The following is a 19,556-nucleotide window of genomic DNA, read 5'->3' as shown; positions in this document are numbered from 1 at the left end:
TATTTCTTTATTTGATTGGATGAGAGGATACACGCATTGACCGATCAACGGCGGAGTTAACTTCGCCTACTGACTAGTTAGCCACACCCAAACGAAGAAAAGGGGCATAATTACCTATGTGTAGATGAAGTAATTATATGGATGTACTTACACGTTTATCAGGCCTTCAACCTAACCCGACATATTTACATGTACACGACTGGGTACAAATCGCAGGATTTACTGACAAAATCCATTTAATGCAGCTTTCCACACTCCTGACAGTGAAAATTGCTATTTTACGGTAGAAACCCCCTAGATACCGACTGGCTATAGGCCTACCACCGTAGCGAACATATTAGGAAACGGTATACGTCGTACAGGGCTACCTACACTTCTGTAATAAAAAAACAGACGGTGTTCGGATGTAGCATATAATTAAACTCAATCATAACTTGATCATTTATTTTCGGATATGTATGAACTTAATATGTAAACTTTCCAAAAAATCTCCACAATCCAACTACACCATTATTTTGACTATTTCTGCAGGATTTTTGCAGATATTGGTCATTTTATTTATGTTTTATTTGCTGTACTCCCTATGCTGTAACCTGCACAATCAAGCCGCAACTGTTGTCAGCACTACGTGAGGTAGTGCGCTTCCTAATTGGCTAGAGAAAATGCGGGAGGCATAGCTGTTGGAAGAATGCCCACCTTATTAAGAGAAAAAAACAACAACAACATGAAAGCTAAGCATATACATGTACATGTAATTGCTTTTGTTTGATAACATTTTAAAATCTTTCATTTATTTATTGTTGACTGATGCTGAATTAAGAATATTTCACTACATAAGGCATTTAGCTTTATGGGTGTAGCACCTCGCCATTTAGATGCCAAACCCTTAACAAAACAGCAGTTGTATCAGCTGGAGTTCCAAAAATATATAACAAATTTTGGTTAGCAAACAATAATAAATACCGCTGAAGAAAAACCGATTTTGAACTTCTTGTCTTCCGCAACAGAAGTTTGGAATGGATTTAAAGGATTAGTGTCCAGGTTTATTTTTTATTCATACTAACCTACCCCTGTTTATATTGTTAAATTAAGTCTAAAAAAATATTGAAAATAGGTACATTGAGTAATATGGCTCTTGAAATCATTTCATAATGAGGCTGGTTTCATGTATTTTTTTCGCCAACACTCGGTAGTCTCCGCCGGATGACGTCCTACAAGTCCAACCTTTATGAGATGTCAGAGCTTCGCCATTTAGTTCAGTGTTAAAAAAGCTACATGAGTGACAACAAGAACATCGTATTTCTGCAAGTTAGGTGTGCTGTTTTCCACACGGTAGTAAAAACAGGTCCTCGAAGAACCCTGGAGTTAGTTTCCAGACGTTTTCGCCCTCAGAAAGGCGTGGATTTACTGCACAAGACGAAAGATTGTGTACCCACCCAAAAGGGCAGTATCTGCTCTCGTCGTTTTACATCGTACATGTATTTATTGTCCCTATTTATTGTTGTTTATATGTCCCTTTCGTTATAGCCTATGCCGAAAATAACATGTATTGGTCGTTGTCATCGAATATAGCTTAGAATAGAATTTAGAACCTCTTGGGGAAAAGAATGATGTTTATTGTGAAGTGGACAGAGGGAAAGAAAACTCAATAAACATTAAATCTTAACACTGACACACGGAATGTACAGTGTAACACAGGATTAAGCTATACAGCTTAATTATCTGTAAGTATTGCCAGTGCGGTTCGAAATGCCTATACAGAGATCAAAAGGTCTGAAAACTCGGAAACTGAAGTCTGGTCAGAGATGTTAGTGTCATAAATCGAAAAAAAAAGGTCGTCCACTACGGTTTCCAATGTGTATTATATATATATACAGCTGTATATTTACTTTTGTTTACCTTGAATCCATCTTGAAAATGACATCGATTTGATACGAATTCTCAGGTTATTTAGGCAAGCTACAGACTTGGATTGGCCATTGGTGACGTCACCCGCTGAGCCTCACAGCCGTACCTGGAGATTGGCTAGGTCAATAAATCTATTGTTTTCGGTGGATTTAAACTCATTAGTACTTTTTCAGAAGCCGTCCGGGTAATATAATGTTTAAACAGGTTATAATCTTTATAAATGAGCCTACTGGGTGGATCTGGACACCAATCCTTTAAACAAATGGTAAAGCGTAAAAAATGGACTTAATATAGAATTTGACCTTGGGGAATCTACTACCTTAGCATTGGAACCCGTACGTTACAGAGACAATAAAGTTTAAAAAAGAAAGAAAGAAAGAAAAAAAAAACAAAACAAAAAAAAAAAACACATACACACAGAATTATTTGAAATGATCCTTCATCGAATATATCCCACAGAACAGGTACCTGTATTCCGACGTCCTTGGTGCCCAAGAAAATAAAAGACGCACCTGTTAACCTATATAAACAGGGATAAATGCACAATATCACGTGATCTCTACCAATAAAACGCCTTTGCCAGTGAGTTAAGAGGCCTAACGTAATGAATAAGTCAGATTGTGTAATCTGACAGGTATTGTCAGATGGTTAGCATCAAATGGTAAGCATTTAACAATATATGGCCAATAATAAGAATATACATGACTTATAACTAACAATATATAGTTTATAGCTAACAGTATATGGCTTATAACTAACAATATATTTATTTATCTATTTATCAATTTATTTGTTTATTTGATTGTTGTTTTACGCCGTACTCAAGAATATTTCACTTAGACGACTGGGATGAAACCGGGCAGAGCCCGTGGAAAACCCACGACCATCCGTAGGTTTCTGCGAGACCTTCCCATGTACGGCCGGAGAGGAAGCCAGCATGAGCTGGACTTGAACTCACAGCGACCGCAAACGAACAATATATGGCTAATCACTAACAATGTATGGCTTAAAACTAACAATATATGGCTAATAACTAACAGTATATGGCTTATAATAACAATAGATGGCCTATAACGAACAATATATGGCTAATAACTAACAGTATATGGCTTATAATAACAATAGATGGCCTATAACGAACAATATATGGCTAATAACTAACAGTGTATGGCTTATAATAACAATAGATGGCCTATAACGAACAATATATGGCTTATAGCTAGCAATATATGGATAATAACTAACAATAGACCTGTGTGACTTATACATGTGCATGTATACATATAGTTTTCCACATTCAGTCAAAATAACCTTACAAATTTTGGCACTTGTCCAAATATGAACTTGCTGTTTGCCTTTGTAACCGTTGCTTTAAACATTCGGTAAATGTGTGCCTCCCAACTGTATGGTAGACACTGATTGTTTCCAGTCATCTCAGGCAAATTCCTTCCCCATATATAACCATATTTGCTGGTGTTATTTTCCACACATCTTTGGGCATGGGCAAGATAAAAGCGTTACTGTGTACTATATGAGAAGCCATCTAGAATGTTTAAATAAAATAAAGCGAATTACACTGTTGCTGAAAATCACTGTCTGGTCTTCAAGTCTTAGTAGTGGACCTCCGTGGCTCAATTTTTTAGCACGCTTGCTCTCCGGCAGTACGTGGGAAGATCTGCTAGCAACCTGAGGATGGCCGTGGGCTTCCCCCGGGCTGCGATCGGGTTCCTCCCACCATAATGCAGGTCGCCGTCGTATAAGTGAAATATTCTTGAACACGGCGTAAAACACCAACCAAATGAATAAATCAAGTGTTAGTATGCGTGATGGACCAAAGGGAGAAAACTTTTGAATTGCTTGTATTTAAAGTGAAATAGCATTATCCCCCTTCCCAATATGGCTGCGCCCATGTGAAAACGTGCGATAGGAAACAATGTCAATATGTTGTTGTTTTCCGTCGAAACATTCGTTAGATGATGTACTAGATGACAATTAGACGCGCCTTTCGGTGTGGACATCAGTTAAAATCTTCCTGTTTTCATGGTCGACATTCTATAAGGTCCATGGGGACGTTTGTTCCGAATTTGAGCCCGGTAACCGGAAAGATGGAGTGGGTGTTACAAGACGAACACTATGATTATCACCAGGAAATCGCACGGTATGGTGAAATAAAAGAAAGTGAGAAGAGGTCGAAACTGAAACTGTAATGTTCAACAGGCCAACTGTTCGTCCTTTATTTCATGTATACAAAGCCTGTTGATCAATCAAGTTACTGTTCAGTGTTTCACAAATTACATTTCACGCCTATCAAGTACATGTACATGTTCCATTGTTGTAAGTTATTCAGTCTTAACTGGAACTTAGCACTGGATAGCACAAACATAAAAAAGCGAATATAGTGATCCAGGGCTACCAAAACTGTGATTGAATACGTACGCTACTTCTTTGTTTCGTGTGAGAACAGGTGTTCAGTCAACACGTACACACCAGGTCCATCTAGTTCAACCATGATAATAAACAGATGATCATGGATCTTGCTCCTCACTCATCCAATCAACCATTACATACTTGGTAATTATAATTGATCTAGATTAATTGATCTAGAAGTAATTGTATAGGCCTATCATGTTAACGTTGTGATATCCATCATTTGGAATTCACACTAGGCATCTGACAGACAGGATACTGAACTGTATGGTTTCATAGCTGGGTTTATGGTTATTTGTTTTACCTATATGTGGTGTTTCCTTTTGTATTTTTGTAGGTCAGCATATGCAGATATGCTACATGATACAGAAAGGGTAGGTACATCTATATTGTGTGTACCGGTATATGGTTTGTGTACTATTGATTGCATATTATTTATTTATTTATTTGATTGACATAACTGATGTTTTACGCAGTACTCAAGAATATTTCACTCATACGTAAATGGCCAGCTTTATGGTGGGAGGAAACCCATGACTTTCGGCAGGCTACTGGGAGACTTTCTGAAGAGAAAGTTGTTATATATTATGTATTAAGCTCTAATATACAAATCATGAACAAAGTAAAAGAAGTTAAACTTTATCCCCTTTATGAAAGCATTGTTTATTCTCTCTTGTGACTCTCCTTGATCTTGCTTAGCATGCTAGTGCAGCATAATGACCTAGAAGCCTCACCAATGCAGTCACTGTGAGTTCATGTCCAGCTCATGTTGACTTCCTCTCCAGCTATACATCGTAAGGCCTGCCAGCAACCATTGGATGTTCCTGGGTTTTCCTCATGCTCTTCCTGGTTTCTTCCCTTTAATGGTGATTTCTGTTGTGCAAGGAAAATAATCTTGAGAACGGCGTAAAACAACAATCAGATAATAAATAAAATAGTAAATGTTTATTGTTATATTTCTAATTGCACTTTTGTCCAATGTCATTTTCAGAATCAGAAATATTATCTAGGTCTAAAGAGAGCCATACATCTGATGCATCAGTCAGGACAAGCTGCTCATGTGCTGGATATTGGGACAGGAACAGGCCTTCTGTCCATGATGGCTGCAGCATCAGGGGCAGACACGGTCACAGCTTGTGAGGTATGCTATGATGACATGAACGTGATCAGCATGATGACATGCATGTATATGGCATTGGCACACATAGATCTAGGTGCTGTCAACACATAAAACGATGTAGAACTGAACACACATAGATGTGATCAAGATGATGGTGTAAATGTGATCAAGATGATAGTGTAGATGTGATCAAGATGATGGTGTAGATGTGATCAACATGATGACGTACACATAATCAACATTATGGGGTGGATGTTATCAATATATGATGGCGTAGATGTCATTAATATATAATGGCATAGATGTCATCAATGTATGATGGCGTAGATGTCATCAGTGTGATGGCATAGATGTCATCAATTTGATGATGTAAGTATGATGAACTTGATGACAGATGTGAGGAACATGATGAAGGTAGATGTGAACAACAATGGTGTAGATGATCAACATGATGACAGATGTCATCAGCTTGATGATGTAGATGTGTTCAAGATGATGACATCTAAAATTAGATGCACACATAGATCTTGGTGTGTTCAGCATGATTGCATGGTAGTCAGCATGATGACGTTGAATTTTGCGCACCTACATGTCAGTGTTCACCATGTGACCAACATGATGGAGTACAGAGTTGGGCACACATAGCTGTCATCAGCATGGTGACATGAAGAATTCACCGGTCTGATCACAGGTGTGATCATCAGTTTGATCACATTTTACATCAAACATGGAATTATACTGTGGTCATCTCAAAGATAACATGGTATTGGAGAACCTCTGTCATAGATGATACACATAAATGCTTCATGTTGTTTCATAAACCAGTATAAAAGTAATGTTATAAATTATCAACTGAAATTTAACTGTTGTGCCATTTGTTGATGTCTGTAAGAGACCATTGACTTTTTCTCCCAGGCATTTGTGCCCATGGCTGAATGTGCTCGAAAACTGATTCAGCAAAATGGATTTGGTGACAAAATAACACTAATTCCTAAACGATCTACAGAAGTGACAGTGGGTAAAGGTAAGTCATGTTACAGGTAACAATTTGGATGTTTTAAAAATAAACTCTGGAAAGGTGTTCATCTCAGAAAATTAACAAAACCAAAATACATTTCTAGTAATGTTGTATATCGTAATAATGCCATATCATGACTATTGGGGCTCAACCCATCTGGTTTACAGCGAGCATTTGAGAGCTCAGACCTGTCTGTGATGACTCAACCCATGTGGTTTACAGGGAGCATTTGAGAGCTCAGACCTGTCTGTGATGGCTCAACCCATTTGGTTTACAGGGAGCATTTGAGAGCTCAGACCTGTCTGTGATGGCTCAACCCATTTGGTTTACAGCGAGCATTTGAGAGCTCAGACCTGTCTGTGATGGCTCAACCCATTTGGTTTACAGCGAGCATTTGAGAGCTCAGACCTGTCTGTGATGGCTCAACCCATTTGGTTTACAGCGAGCATTTGAGAGCTCAGACCTGTCTGTGATGACTCAACCCATCTGGTTTACAGGGAGCATTTGAGAGCTCAGACCTGTCTGTGATGGCTCAACCCATTTGGTTTACAGCGAGCATTTGAGACCTCAGACCTGTCTGTGATGACTCAACCCATTTAGTTTACAGCGAGCATTTGAGAGCTCATACCTGTCTGTGACAGTTCATCCCATTGGTTTACAGCGAGCATTTGAGAGCTCAGACCTGTCTGTGAAAAGGTTCAACCAATTTGGTGTACAGCGAGCATTTGAGAGCTCATACCCGTCTGTGACAGTTCATCCCATTGGTTTACAGCGAGCATTTGAGAGCTCATACCCGTCTGTGACAGTTCATCCCATTGGTTTACAGCGAGCATTTGAGAGCTCAGACCTGTCTGTGACACGGTTCAACCCGTTTGGTTTACAGCGAGCATTTGCCAGCTCAGACCTGTCTGTGACCGCTCAACCCATTTGGTGTACAGCGAGCATTTGAGAGCTCATACCCGTCTGTGACAGTTCATCCCATTGGTTTACAGCGAGCATTTGAGAGCTCATACCCGTCTGTGACAGTTCATCCCATTGGTTTACAGCGAGCATTTGCCAGCTCAGACCTGTCTGTGACGGCTTAACCCATGTGGTTTACAGCGAGCATTTGCCAGCTCAGACCTGTCTGTGACGGCTCAACCCATGTGGTTTACAGCAAGCATTTGCCAGCTCAGACCCGTTTGTGACGGCTCAACCCATTGGTTTACAGCGAGCATTTGAGAGCTCAGACCCGTCTGTGACGGCTCAACCCATTTGGTTTACAGCGAGCATTTGCCAGCTCAGACCTGTCTGTGACCGCTCAACCCATGGGTTTACAGCGAGCATTTGAGAGCTCAGACCTGTCTGTGACACGGTTCAACCCATTTGGTTTACAGCGAGCATTTGCCAGCTCAGACCTGTCTGTGACACAATGGCTATAAGTTCTCATAACTTTTCAAGACATAGAATTCGAAAGCATTTACCTCGCCTGTGAAATATGTTTGCTGAGGATACTAAACATTTATAGAATCAACAATGTGATATAGTTTGTGAGTCATAATGTAGTCAGAAATTGTGTACAAGTAGGTGTTTTGTTTGTAGATAGTGACATGCCTCGGCGAGCTAACATCCTGGTGACAGAGGTGTTTGACACAGAGCTCATTGGGGAGGGAGCCATTGGCACATTTCACCACGCCCATGAGAAACTGCTGGAGGTGAGAGTTAAAGCTTGGAAAACTGCTTTCGAACAAAATGAGACATGAGGTGTTTGATGAAGTGTGTCACCACATTGTTATGAGAACGTAAGGGTGTGCACATATTTATGGTTTTGTGTTTGGGATGAAGTAAAAAATCTCTAAGGATTAAATGGGGCTGGAAAATAATGAGCTCATGATTATCCGAAAACACTGCTTTTGCCCCAGTTTACTTTATGACCAGCTTTAACATTGCTATGTAGTCCACACTTGCTGCATTCCATTTGCTATGCTGAATTCTATTTGCATATATTAAATAAATAATCATAAATATTAATGTATGATTATTTATTTATGTAAAAAACCAATCAAAAAATAAATAAATTTGTGTAATCATTGCCTTTTCCAGTGCATGCACTGTGAATTACCATGGCTGTTGAATATGTACAGTACTATGTGAACTTTCGTACAAAGATGGACCCCAGAAGAAGTCTTTTCTCTCTTATCCAAATTAGATTTTCATTTTAGCACTTCTTCACAAACTGCTCAGGGTGTTCAGCCAACTATACACAGTGTCAAGGCCTCAAGTGCTACAGTCTGCATGTGTGGCTGTTGCAGTGTATCTGGTAACATTGTCATTTGGCAACACTGTTATCTGAAGCCACTCATTCCTCTGCAACATTGAGCTGATAATACTCCTCTCAGATCAATACTAAATCAGTTGTAGTATTTACAGTAAATTACAAAGTTTAGCAAAAAACATATTTTCAGTGGCGTGATCATTGGGTGCAGGCTATTTATTACCCTAATGTCAGGAGAAATGTGAAATTACAAATTTTTTTCAATTTTAATTAATTTATCCATCTTTTATGGCCACTTGAGATTTTTTTTGAAGTTTGAGTAATGTCTTTTGAGAAAAACTTGTTGGCATCAAAAGTATTGTTTTAAGATCTTCATGTGCTTCTGAAATTTTGTTGTTCAGTGACATAAATATAACGTTTCTCCCCTTAAATAAAGAGAAGATCTGATTGTTTTATAGAAAGACTGCTTGGTTGTGCCTAGGGCTGCCAAAATGTATGTACAACTTGTCCAGTCGGAAAAACTGAGAAAGTGGAACCAACTTCTGCCAATCAAAATCAAGGGTCATGATGATGTCAGACCCCCCACAGAGTTTTCCAGGTGCGGAGGAGCTCCCTCTCTTCATGACTTGCAGTTGGATCAGGTGTCCTGTGACCAGTTTCAACCTCTCTCCCAGCCAATTAAAGTCTTCAGGTATTTTGTAACTTGTGAAAAAAAATCTCCTTTTACATTTTAGTGCAATTTAGACATAAGATGAACCAGAGCACTTTAAATTTTTGCAAAAACTGCTGTCAACAGGCTTCACCTGTTACTTTATAAGCTTGTAGTTCTTCTTGATGAAAATAATTCATTAACTTTTTATCTTATATTAATCTTGAAAATTCTGTAATGTAACGTATGGCAAAGGTCTGTTGCTAATCTTTCTTTCTTTTTAGCGTATATATAACAGTTGTGAAGTTTGAAGAAAAAAATTATGTTACTTTTTTGATGGTCAGATGGATGAATCAGGGCTCGCTTTAAGAAAATTATACATATATTTGTGCTAAATGCAAGATACAGATTATATTTACAGGTAATAAAGGTAACCTAAGCCAGACTTTCTAAAACCATTGCTTTGACCAAGTTTGATATGAAGGCTTAAAGCATGGGTCTTAAAGAACTGTACATCACAAGAGCAAGGTTAAATGACAGTGATCAAATCTGAGCTGATTCCTAAATTGTAAAAAAAACCCAAAAAACACTAAGTTTCAGAGGACTGTCTTTCCGCTTTCCACTTTTTTGCCTGGCATGACATCACATGAGAAGTACTTATTTACTACTGGCCTTTGTCACTTGTGTTATTTGTTCAAATCATTATTTATGTTTACAGGTTTGACTACACTGGTAAAAGTGAAATCAAATTTAAGGACCGATCCAAACTGACAGTTGAATCTCTTAATGATGGGAGAATAGATGCAATCTTTATGTGGTGGGATTTGGAGATGGATCCAGAAGGGGAGATAACTCTAAGTTGTGCTCCAAGCTGGGGTCACCCCGACCCAGAAAACATGCAAGTTAGTGAGCAAAGATCTAGAACCTAATTCCTTAAACTTCCCCAGTGATTTCATAGTGATAAACAGGAAAATTTGTCTTGATTACACAAATATACATGTATTTTAAATGTGATAAAGAAGAGCAACTCATAAAATACATTTTGATGGCAAAAAAAAAAAAAATATTTTATTCCACAGTTTGCTTCTAAAAAGGTTAAGGAAGTGTTAGCCCAGGCTGCATTTGAAAGCAACTGCCACCTGTTATGATAATGTGGCCATTATGCTGCTGATGTGGTGTTAATGAATGAAATGTTTTATGCCAAATTTATGCGTGATAAATTTAAACTTCAAAATTCGTGTGATGTTTGATTATTGGCTAAGGGAACTTTTGTTCAATGTTTTTTTACCTAAAAAAGTTTAGGTTTTGAAAGGAAGCTGAATGTTAAAAGCAACTTGTTCGGTAATTTGTTTTCCCTTTTTTCCATGAAGAAGATGGTTAAGTAAATCGAAAATTAAAAAAAAAAAAATATTTTCAGTGGCGTGATCATTGGATGCAGGCTATTTATTACCCTAATGTCAGGAGAAGTGTGCAAAAAGGGGAGACAATTACATTGGTTTCAAACCATGATGACTACAGCCTCTGGTTTGATGTACAGGACTTTTCAGAGTGAGTCAGTAGTTAAGCTCATATGTGTTAAGGTCAAAAACAAAAGAACAGAAATTTGTTTGTTTCCATATAATATCATTACCAAATTTCTCAGTTCCCCACTTCCACTTACCTGGAGGCCTCCTTGGCAAATTTTTACAAGGAAAGGACAAGGAAAGACTGTCACAAAAGCATTTTTTGTGACATGTACATGTATTTCCTGAAATGTAATGTGGAAAAAATTTGTTTTCTAAGAACTTTGAAACAACATGAAGTTGAGTGATGATCACCAGTAACAGTACTAATTAATAGTACCTAGTGGTAAATTCACTAAATGCACATTTAGTTGGGCTGATATCAATTAAGGCAGTGGGCCATGGTCTAGTGGTTAATAGGGTTAATAATGACTGCCATCGTAAGAGTGGAATCTGATTGAAGGTGTTAAACACCAGTGAGTTTAATAAATAAATGATATCAGCTCATTACCTGGCTGTGTGGAGTAAAAAAGAATTTGACTCTTGTAGGCAAAAGTTGAGTGAAGACAAGAGAGGAGTGTGTAGGTGTGGCGCACACATGACTTACAGTCGACCACGCATAGCAATGCTGAATGATGACTACAGGAACACTGTCTATATTCACACCATGAAACAGGTAGCGTTAACCTACATGTAGGTGTCTTCAGTCAAAATGAGCATGTCATGGGGCCAAACTGAATCACCTGCATACATTTTTTGGCTTTTTGGCCATAATTTAAATTTTTAGTGTAGCATTATTGTTTAAAATATCATCCATGACCAAGTTACTTATTTTGTCAGAATCTGAGAGTCTATTGGTCTCACAAGGTGCTTTTAGGTTTGTTTGAAAGGTAGGGTAACATCCTTCTGGAAAATTGTTTTAGCACCAAATGTATTACATATACTTTTTTCTGATGACCTTGATTTGCCTCTAAAAGTGCACTTTCTATGGCATATTTTAAGGTGAAATAGACTATAATCAACAAATTTCTTTCATCAGAATTAAAGGATCAGGGTTGAAACCTACAAAGATTTTCACATTGATTGAATCACTACTAGTTTTATGACATACGTGTGTGATATTATCAATGTAACACTATATGTTCCTTTCCTCAGGTGGTAAACTCCCAGTCTGTATGTTTATGTTTGGGTGATGGGACTCTGCTGCCCTTTATTGCCAGTAAGCTGGGAGCAAAGAAGGTGAGTTTTCTATAGCGCTGATGGATAGTTATCACAGCCTGTATTTTATCCCTGTGATAAACATCAGGTTTTTTCTTGCTGTAATTAAGTAAAACAAGGTATTATTAGAAAGAAGAAAATGGCGTCTGTGTCTCATTAAGCTTTTTGTTATTAAGGTCCTGTATTTTTTTTTCTTTTTACAATCTCTTTATCAATCTCTTTAATTTTTTTTTTGCTGATTTGGTTTAACCCCTTAATCCATTTTCCTCAATCCAAAAATCGACTGCTAGCATACTAGTGAAAAATTCTGGACACCACTCATACAAATCTGTTTTATACCGAAATAGTCCCTAAATGTTAGAATAAGGCTGTCACTATTAAAGTAACGAATCATACTAATAAATGTCATTTTTTTCACTGACACAAAGAACTTAATTTGGCTAAAGAAAAAGGACAATATGATTAGAAGCCATGTGTTTTAATGATAACACACATGCATTTCTATGGTTACTGGTTTTGATGTGAAACAATGGCTAATGGCTTTATTTACAAGTATGGTTCTGGAGTGAGCAGTGTTGAAGCAGTGTTTGAAATTGCTCAGTAAAAACGCCACTTGGTATCTCTTAAAGTGTTTAACGTCATAATTGAGTGTGTCCGCCGGGAGTTGTCAGCCTCCTGAAGTGGGAGTCGCTGCCATTCCTCGTACAATGCAGCTCTCAATTACTCTATTTGTGTACACATGTAGCATTGTAGTAGAAATTGACACCTTTGTAAAGTATATGTACTGTAGGTGTAGAAACTGACACCTTTGTGAAGTACATGTGCTGTAGGTGTAGAAACTGACACCTTTGTGAAGTACATGTGCTGTAGGTGTAGAAACTGACACCTTTGTAAAGTACATGTACTGTAGGTGTAGAAACTGACACCTTTGTAACGTACATGTGCTGTAGGTGTAAAAACTGACACCTTTGTAAAGTACATGTACTGTAAGTGTAGAAACTGACACCTTTGTGAAGTACATGTGCTGTAGGTGTAGAAACTGACACCTTTGTGAAGTACATGTGCTGTAGGTGTAGAAACTGACACCTTTGTAAAGTACATGTGCTGTAGGGGTAGAAACTGACGTCTTTGTAAAGAACATGTGCTGTAGGGGTAGAAACATATACATGTGTAAAAACTGACGCCGTTTTCAATTACACATACATGTATATTACTACAAGACAAAGAAGTTTTATCCTGAGTGATTTTTGTTTAAACATGTGTTAACCACAGACTTTGTTACTGTAATTCTTCAACCTTTTCAAATGTTTGCAAAGTGTTTATTGAAGCTTATTCTGAAGGCATTATTCTGTGTAGACAGATAAAATTACACTTTTTGTGAATCCCTGAAATTGTCCAATCCAACTAATGTACTTGATTAAAAGTGTACATAAATTGCACTGAAAGTTGCTCTTTTGTATGTAAAAAAGTTGAGGAATTAGGGTATTTTAACTTTTCAGTATGCAGTCAATGTTTGTTGTTCACTTAACCAGGTGTACACACTGCAGTCAAACCCTCTGTGCAGGAGAACTCTTCAGCGTTACCTACAACACAACAGTGAGGGAGAGTGTGTTCAGATCATAGACAAACTACCAGGGGAGCTCACTGCTGAGGACTTGGCAGGAAATAAGGTAATGATACGTGTAGATGGACGAGTGAGAAAAGTAGACATAGATATAAGCTTTCTTGAAAAATGGTTGTCCATTAAAAGAATGTCTGCTGTTAGTGCTACACTGATTTGCAGTAGCACATATTAGTCTGCAAAGCAATGCTAACTATAAATGTGCATGAATTTTAGTCTGCTTTTTTGAAAAACAGATCAGCAATGTTTAGATGGTTTGGCTTAGTTATGGCCATAAGTTCTTCTTCATTTGTAGCAGCTTTCTAAATATATACACGCTGTGTTTAAGCTCTTGCTCAAAAGTTAAGATTCCAGGTTTCCTTGAACTATCCTAAGTTACATCCAGCTATCCCATGTCAAATTCAGCTGTCCCAGGTTATGTTCAGCTGTCCCAGGTTATGTTCAGCTGTCCCAGGCTATGTTCAGCTGTCCCAGGTTGTGTTCAGCTGTCTCAGGCTATGTTCAGCTATCCTGTGTTTCAACCATTTATCCCAGCTTTCATCTAGAAAAATGTTCTGTTTCTTTCACAGATTGATGTTGTCCTGGCTGAACCATTCTTCCTCACCTCTGTCTTACCATGGCACAACCTCCACCTGGGCTACATAGTAAGGGAGATAACTCAGCACCTGTCTCCCTGTGTGAAGGTGTTGCCAGGGATAGCAGCTTTCAGAATCATGGCCGTGCAGTTCAGTGACCTCTGGAAGATTAGGGCGCCCGTGGGAATCTGTGAAGGATTTAACCTGGAGTCCTTTGATAAGCTTATAGAGGTACCAGAATTGCCATCAAGGACTTTACTAGTCGGGGAGTTTGAGTTAAAACTCTATAATCGATAAAGGTAGAAAAAATCCATCTGTATCTTGTGACCTTGTGATCTGTCAAAAATGTCAGGCAACTACTTCAGTTATATTTTATGTAACATGGGCGTGTGAAAAAAGTTTAAATTACACAAAAGGTAATTTAGAGCAGAGAGAAAATTGAAGGATTGAATGTTTGTGAACTTGAGAAGCTCCTGAAGGAAATGGGTGTCATTTTTGCTTCTGGAACAGGGTGAGACAGGCCATCGATAAACTGATGTCAACAAAGGTTGCCTAACATTTTTCACAAGTCACAGTGTACAACAGGACTGCTTTTACCTATAATGACTGAAAAGTGCCATTTCAAAACTTCCCTATTGACGTGAAGTCCTGATTATTAAATAGATGTGACATCCTACACTGATTAATCCAGGTTAGTGCAAATGATTTGATTCATGGTGCTCATTTGGCAGAGTAGTCGTGGTAGACACCCATAGCTGTTAAAGTTGTTCATCTCTCTATAGGCTGTATTTTTGGTGTCCTGTATATTCCGTAATGGTGATTTCACTTCGGCCATGCTTAGTTTAATCATAATTATATATGAATAATGACATAATATCATACTTTGAAATCCGAGGAAGAAGCAGTCAAACAGAGGAAAGCTGATTTTTATCATTAAAACTTACATCAGTTAACGTACGTGTAGTTTTCCTCCTTCACTTGTAGATTACTATGATTGCGTGGTATTGAACAGCTTTCTGTGAGCTTGCACTATATATTAACATTACATATACAGGTAAATAACCATATCAAAGAGATTACATGCATTCTATAAATTGAACATCTCAGAATCGATAATTAACGGCTGTGCCGAGGTGGTCAGTGAGGTGCAATGACCCAGGAGCCTCTCACCAATGTGGTCGCTATGAGTTTGTACGTGGGAAGATCTGCCAGCAACCTGTGGATGTTCCTGGGTTTCCTTCCACTATAAAACTGGCTTCCGTCAAATAAGTGAAATATTCTTGAGTAAGGCGTAGAAAAATCCAACAGTCAAATAAATTAACTGTTGTGTTCAAAATGTTGGTCTTCTACTATATATATATATATGTATGTCCCAAAGACAACACACATGTGTGTTATGAACTTATGACTCATAACATTTATTTGTAACTTATTGCAGTCATCCTCAGATAAAACAGATGCATACATAGAACCACAACCCCTGTGGGAATACCCGGCTACATGTCTGAGTCAGCCAATCACGGTCATGCAGTTTGACATGTCCCGCATTGTGGAGAACACCAAATCCCAGGTGGTGGAGAATACAGTGCCATTTGATTGGTAAGACTTTTTAGATATTCACCAGTTCACTAAGGTTATGGCACCCTGAATACCTACATGTAAATCTGCTAACTGAAATAGTTCAGAAACACTTCTATAATCCCACAATAATCCCACTTAACTTTGTACTATTTTTGCCATATTGTTTAACCTACTTTTCCTCCACATTTAGCAGATGCAAGCATTTTGAGATTAACTATTTTTTGATTACAGTGAGATACGTTTTTCTTAAAATTCTTGTTTGAAAGAGTTATCATAAGATTAATTTATTTATTTACTTGATTAATGTTTTACGCTGTACCAAAGAATACATAAGGTTAATAGCATGGTTTTACCAACTGAAGTTTTCTTTTGTATATGTGAACAGCATTAACCTTAAGAAGTTGTAAATACTAATATTTGAATGATTGTTTCTTATTTGTTTCTTGATAGTGATGGAACGTGCAACGGAGTTGCATTATGGATGGACTTCAGCTTTGGAGAAACAGAGATTTCAACAGGGCCCGTAACTCCTCCTGTCCCTGGAGCCAAGGTGCAGTGGGATCGTTGTACCAGGCAGGGTGTTCATCTCTTTAGGCTACCACAGACTGTTTGTCAGGGAGACATACTAAGCTATAAAGTCATGTTTATTCCAGAGGCGGGAGAATTTCAGTTTAGTTTCGACATTCAAAGAAAACGTTCAAAAGTTACATAAATCAAATTGGATGAATAAATTTAATAACTTTTATTACTGTCATTACTATGAAATACATCCTAGGGTTTACATAAAATTGATTTTATTCCTAATGTATTAAATCGCATTTCCTACATACATGTATACCAGTACATGGACCTCAGGGTGGATGCATGATTGATGGCCGGGTATAAAATGTGTCGTTGAAAATGTTGCAATGAATTTTTGATATACCTTATTATATGGCAGCATTTAATTATTTATTTTAGGGCAAATGGACACTTGTTTTTTTCTGTTGATATGAAGTGAGACCTACATATATTATGATTACAGTTAATTGTACATTGTCATTTTGTTTATTAGTTTACCTCATGCAGGCAAACAGCCCATTCACATGGACAGAACAGGGCCCAGTTTCACAAAGCGGCGTACAGTTTTTTAAAAGAGTACATTTATCGTAGGATATTTTGTGGTATACGTCACTATTATTGCACCATTGTCCTATGTGTGTGATTATCGTACACCAGACATATGGCATCTTTGTGAAGCTGGGCCCTGATGGATATGTATGTACCAAAAAACATCTCTGCATGTATGTGTATTTGCTTCTCAGATCTTTCTTTGAGCGTAATTTGTAGCATTAAAATTCCAATCTGGGCTTTTTTAAAAAATTTTAAGTGTGTTGCTGTTTTCAAATGTTTTAATTTTTTATTCTTAGCTGACTGTCACAATGAGGTTGCATGTTCAAACCCACCTCACTGGTAGGGCGATATGTTCGCTACATGATACATCTGGTTAAATGTGTTATATTCACTGGGTATTTCCTCTTTGCGCCCGTCCATCAGACATAAACATAAAAGTGGTTGCAAATCTGGAAATGGCAAAATTATCTAAACTTTAAACATTAGTAAAAGTTCCGAAGAAAAAAATTAGTAAAAAAATTCATAATTTTTGATTTTCATCTCTAATCTATAAACCTCATTGTCATTGTCCGGATTTCCTCACACCATAATGCTGGCTGTCGTCCTGTAAGTGAAATACCCAATAAATAAATAAATAATAAATAAGTCAGCATCACTGCAGAAGTGCAATATTCTTATATACTGATAGGGCATTATCTTCAATCAAATACATGTACATAAATATTTGTCAAAGGTCACACAGCTGTGTATTTTAACACTATCTGACATATTAATGGAATAGAAAAATCAAACGGACACATTTTAATGGTGGTCAAATGCACCATCGTGACTGTAGTTGTGACATTTTCACATTATTCATAGATCAATTTTTGTGTCTATGAAGACTTGTCTATCTTTCTGTGACTAATGAAATAAATTGCATTCGACTGATAAATCCTGAAATCTGTTTTATCATGTCTTTTGTTGTCGCTTTTTAGTTTAGAAAGATGCCCACAGTACCAGTTGGGACTAGGTGTAAAGAAAACAAGACCATACAATATTCCTATTATTTGAATTGGACACATTTAATAGGATATTGACAAAACACCATGAATAGGAAGCATTGCAGAAAAGTGAAGGGAGTCTTTACGGTCTTTTTCTATCAAGACACCGAAGATTTAGACATGTTTTGGTTTTATTTCGTGGTAATTGCCACATGACAGTTCTTTATCTACAGCAGAATGATTTGGGTGCTTGTGGGGATAAACTTTTTACTGTCGGCTGTGGTCAGTAAGGTATGTCGTGTGACACAAACAAAATGATACAGGTCAACACCATTCTGTTGTGCTTGATTGGTCAGTTTGATTGCTGAAATTTGCTGGACTGGATCCACTGGTGTATTTTTTTTCTGCTATCTGACATGTTTGATACAAGTGAAGCTCTAGAGTTTTAGGAGAAAAGGTGATGCTTGGCTCAAAAGGGTGAGCCTGCCAGAAGTTTAAAATGTGTAAATTAGTAAAAATCGAAGTTCTACACACAACTGATTGTTTACTTGACTGTTGTTTAATGCCTTTCTTAACACTTTGTCATTAATACCATGAATACAATGGCAGTCAGATTTAAGAGCAGAGGAAACAGAGGGGAATCTGGAGAAAACCACTGACCTTGGAACAGTAACTAATTCTCACACAATCCTTCTGGTGGAAGGCAAGTTGTTACCAGAGAATTTTATGCAAGACCACATAAGAGAACAATGGTGACTAAATTTTCATAGTTGACTACATTTTTGGAAATACTTAAAAAGTGAATTTACTGCCTTAGAAGAATTGGCTTAACTTTCCTCATACAGAGTTGTTTTGACAGCTCACTGACATCACTACAGTGGGCTAATTCATTTTCCAGACTGCTGTGTTAATAGGAAGGCTTCTGGTTGAAAGCCATGTTTACCGATGTGATAGACGGGGAAATTGTTTTGGTACTTTTACGCCCTACATGGCATACTAAGAAATAAAAGCCATACATTCTATGTATCCTATAATACTACTCTTTCAGTTGTACACAAACCAGTCCTCAAGGTGAAGAATACTGCGGAGTTGAGTGAGTGAGTGAATGCTTGGGTTTAACGTCATACTTAACAATTTTTCAGTCATATGACCACAAATGAGTCTGTACATGTAATGTGCCTCCCTGTTGCAGGACGGATTTCCGCTGCCCTTTTATCTATTGCTGCTTCACTGAGTCGACTTACCAAAGGCAAGTAAGCCGGCCTGCCCAAGCCATTATATTGATACAGGTCAACCAGTCTTTACACTATTCCTTTCATGCTTGGGCTGAACGCCAGGCCAGGAATTAACAATTTCCTCTTTTAAGGTCTTAGGTGTGACTCGACCCAGGATTGACCCTGGGTCTACCAACTGTGCTATCAGGTACTGCTGACTGCATACATGTACAGTGGAGCCTTACTGTAAGCTTTGTGGAGTGTACACCCAACTGTCTCCAACTGCTGCATGTACTGGAAATCTTCAACCATTTTAGCCATTAAAGAACATTTTCCAGTGGAATTTATGCACACAATTATGAAAATGATTTGT

The 19,556-nt window shown here is 37.8% G+C and overlaps 1 protein-coding gene across 1 annotated transcript; it reads left to right on the top strand.

Moving 5' to 3' along the window:
- The first annotated feature begins 3,826 nt into the window (after positions 1-3,826).
- On the top strand, positions 3,827-17,920 carry LOC135475272 (protein arginine N-methyltransferase 7-like). Its single transcript, XM_064755107.1, has 14 exons — positions 3,827-4,066; positions 4,673-4,709; positions 5,327-5,476; positions 6,371-6,479; positions 8,055-8,167; positions 9,186-9,418; positions 10,095-10,278; positions 10,794-10,924; positions 11,428-11,554; positions 12,034-12,117; positions 13,629-13,766; positions 14,287-14,523; positions 15,731-15,891; positions 16,324-17,920. Exons 1-14 carry the CDS (start codon positions 3,894-3,896, stop codon positions 16,583-16,585), a joined length of 2,139 nt encoding a protein of 712 aa, XP_064611177.1. The 5' UTR covers positions 3,827-3,893; the 3' UTR covers positions 16,586-17,920.
- Positions 17,921-19,556: the final 1,636 nt, after the last annotated feature.

Source organism: Liolophura sinensis, chromosome 9 (assembly GCF_032854445.1).
Source record: "Liolophura sinensis isolate JHLJ2023 chromosome 9, CUHK_Ljap_v2, whole genome shotgun sequence".
NCBI lineage: Eukaryota > Metazoa > Mollusca > Polyplacophora > Chitonida > Chitonidae > Liolophura > Liolophura sinensis.
This window is presented reverse-complemented; position numbering and strand designations above follow the sequence as displayed.

Coding starts and splice junctions, on each gene's coding strand:
- LOC135475272 (XM_064755107.1), top strand. CDS start 3,894: ATGACAATTAGACGCGCCTTTCGGTGTGGACATCAGTTAAAATCTTCC. Junction 10,925..11,427: donor GATGTACAGGACTTTTCAGA/GTGAGTCAGTAG, acceptor TGACTCTTGTAG/GCAAAAGTTGAGTGAAGACA. Junction 13,767..14,286: donor AGGACTTGGCAGGAAATAAG/GTAATGATACGT, acceptor TTTCTTTCACAG/ATTGATGTTGTCCTGGCTGA.